Raw genomic sequence first — 3,348 nt, forward strand, 5'->3', positions numbered from 1 at the left:
GTGTGTCTCACACTCATGTTTAGGACGCTGGTGCCTCAGTAGTAAGAACTCTATCTCAGCAGGGGACAATGGCAGCTCTATGCTAGTCATCTGTGGCAGGCATAGGTTCCTCTCTGGCTTGAATCTAGAGTACTCTGTTTTACACTTTGGTCTGCTGGCTTTAGTAGCCCCTTGTCGCCTCTGGAGAAAGGCATTGCAGATTGAGCCCTGGGTTTAGATTCAGTGAGATGACCATTTGTGGCACCATAGTGATGCCCAGGCACGACACTCTTAGCTTGAGCCACAGGGAGTCTGTGGCTTATAGCCCAGGTGAGCATGAGCAACATGATCCCACTCTGAAGAGCAGCACTTTCCAGGCCCCGTGTGTGCAGGACGGCTTACCTCAGCCAGCTCGTCCACCACGCCCAGACCATTACAGGTCCTCTCTATCAGTCATTATCTTCACTAAGGGAAGAATTGGTTTGACCCTCTTAAAACCAGACACAGGAGCCCCAAGCTGTCCTGCTCACTACATGAATCTGTGACTTTTCTAAAAAATGATTTGTTTTTATAAAATTGTTGATCTTTGTGCTTGTATGCCTGTGTAGAGGTGTCAGATCCTCTGGAACTGGCACTACAGACAGTTGTGAGCTGCCATGTGGGTGCTGGAAATTGAACCTGGGTCCTCTGGAAGAGCTCCTAACCTCTGAGCCATCTCTCCAGCCCCGAGCTATGACTTCTTAAGTAGGCTATGTCCTCTGACGTGCAGTGTACAAATGCTCGTGCTACCCCTGCCTGCCCTGCCTGGAGTCAAATGCAAGTCTCCCTGTGAAGAAAAGTCAGGTTTCCCCAGGCTTTTTGGTACTGCCTCTGATATTTGGGGAGGAAACCTTCTCTTGTGGGATATTGAGTCCTCTGGGCCATGATTTCCTGCAAGGACCTACTCCCTTTATGAGCATGCAACAAGCCTAGAGGCCACCATGACTTACACTTGTGTTCTTTGGCAGCTGTCCCTTGACAAGGAGCTCATTGAGTTTGGCAGCTATGTGGTGGGTGAGACCACGTCCCGGACCATCACACTGACCAATGTTGGGGGCCTGGGCACCAGATTCAAGTTTCTCCTGGATTCTGAGTTCTTTGAGATGGAAGAACCCCAACCCATCATGAAAATAGTGAGCATTTGTGGCTACCATGGGTGTCTGTAGTTCTGCTCAGTCATGGATGGGGAGGGGAACCTCCCAGTCATGTGTATACAAAGATGTGAGCCAATGAGAGTCAGCAAATCAGGGGGAAGAGGAAAATGTCAAGACAGTCTTCATCAGTGAGAGCAAAAATGTCTGGCTTCAGTGAAGATACATGCAGTCTGGTCTCAGGTGGCAGCAGGATGGGGTTCCCTTAAGGCATGTGGTAAACAGAGAGCAGGAGCATTGGGAGACCCTGAAAAGGCTCCTTGGGAAACCGTGGGTCTCTTTCCTTTGCCTTTGCCTTTCCCAAGATTATGCATGGGCCGCAATGAATGGCAGCAGCATCAGGGGCCCAGCTCAAGAGCCACCACGCTCATGGATGGTGGGGTCCTTTGGGGAAGACGATCTAAAGATGTGCCTCTTATATGCTTCTAAAATACTTGAGCATCCTTAGGAGAAGCATCCTATTGGCTCTGTTGAGGTGCCCCAACAAAGACCCCAGAAAGCATCTCACCCAGGAGGTGGCAGGACCAATGGGCAGCAATGGCCAAGGCAGTATGGAGAGCAAGCTGCTGTGAGGGGAAGGGGTGGAGCAGTGGAATGGGGGGCTGGAAACCAGGCTTGGTTTGGGCAGGTAAATGGGATGCCCAGTGGGGCATCTATAAATTCTGCCTCTAAACAGCTGTGGAGAAAGGAGAGCCAACTCAACCAAGGCTAGAGTAGAACCAGCCTCTGGGCAAGTGACCAAGCAGAGTATAAAGAGGGTAGACTCAGCTCTTCATGGTGGGGTCTACAATGGGACATCCAAGCTGATGGCAGAGAGGATCCATCCTGGCCAAGACAAAATAGACAATCATCCCTGCCCTAGGCAAACTGAAGCTGTGGTCTAAAGACCCAGAGTAGACAGATGAGAGCAGAGACGGGACAAGGGGTGGCAGCAGCCCTGGGCACAGGTACATTTGTGTCTTCTCCTGGACTCACCTGGTGAGAAGGGTGTCTGTGAAGCTGAATGGGAAATGAAGACTCTGAATTTGCTTTCAGAGCAGCCTCTACACCTGTGAGGACAAAAGTCTCTATGAGAAGATCATTACCAGTCTCTCTGAGCAACAGCTTGATATCAATGAGTCCTCCCCAGTGGACATCCCGAGCCGAAAAGAATCCGAGAAAGATGGTAAGAGTTGGGGAGACTTGGGAGTGGGTAGCAGGTACCTACTTCAAACTTCCTGCATTAATTCCTCAACCAGCCAGGACATGTGGCCCCAGCTGAGTGCTGAGTAGGCCTCAGAGAGGACTGGCATGGACACAGGGGCCTCCCAAAGGTGGCCATCCAAGAGTCACTCTCAGCACGCCTCCTTAGAACCCCAGGCCAACATAGAGGTCAGAGTCAGCATCTCTGAGAGGGCCAAAGGTGCAGAGTTTTCTCAGGGCTTCAGTTATAAGTGATAATAAATGCAGAAAATCCCCATGGATATGGGGTTCACTGAAATTCTGTTTGTGTTGAAACTAACAGAATTGACAGAAGTCCCAGAAGGGGACAGTCACATTGTGTACAGTGGTGGGGGCTTTGAAGGCTCTGCCTGTGAAGTGGTCCCTGCAGGTGCTGGTCTTTATCACCCCCACCAGGCTCTGAGCCTGAGGAGGGCATTTGCTTCACACCAGCTGTGGAGAACTGCAGATGACACACAAAGACAGTTTGGGGTTTTATTATTGTTGTTGTTTTGTTTTGTTTTGTTTTGTTTTGGGGTTTTTGGTTTTTTGAGACAGGGTTTCTCTGTAGCTTTGGAGTCTGTCCTGGAACTAGTTCTTGTAGCCCAGGATGGCCTCAAACTCACAGAGATCTGCCTGCCTCTGCTTCTGAGTGCTGGGATTAAAGGTGTGTGCCACCACTGCCTGGCACACAAAGACAGTTTTAAAAACTGAACAATCAGGACTGGAGAGATGACTCAGTGGTTAAGAGCACTGACTGCTCTTCCAGAGGACCTGGGTTTGATTCCCAGCAACCACATGGCAGCTCACAACTGTCTGTAACTCCTGTTCCAGGGGTGTGACACCTTCACACAGACATATATCCAGGCAAAACACCAATGTACATAAAATACGAGAAAAAACCAACACCGAGGCACTGGCCCTATTCTGATGCAGACACTCTCCACCCTGGGATGCTGCCTTCAGCTGCTTTCTCCTC

The 3,348-nt window shown here is 50.2% G+C and overlaps 1 protein-coding gene across 1 annotated transcript in view; it reads left to right on the plus strand.

The window, feature by feature from the left end:
- Positions 1-3,348, plus strand: part of Cfap74 (cilia and flagella associated protein 74) — a 56,441-nt gene that overhangs the window by 24,683 nt on the left and 28,410 nt on the right. Inside the window, 3 exon segments of the mRNA XM_026790010.1 lie at positions 987-1,151; positions 2,205-2,361; positions 3,161-3,187. Coding sequence (XP_026645811.1) covers positions 987-1,151; positions 2,205-2,361; positions 3,161-3,187 — 349 coding nt within the window.

This window comes from Microtus ochrogaster, unplaced genomic scaffold (genome assembly GCF_000317375.1).
Source record: "Microtus ochrogaster isolate Prairie Vole_2 unplaced genomic scaffold, MicOch1.0 UNK38, whole genome shotgun sequence".
Classification (NCBI taxonomy): domain Eukaryota; kingdom Metazoa; phylum Chordata; class Mammalia; order Rodentia; family Cricetidae; genus Microtus; species Microtus ochrogaster.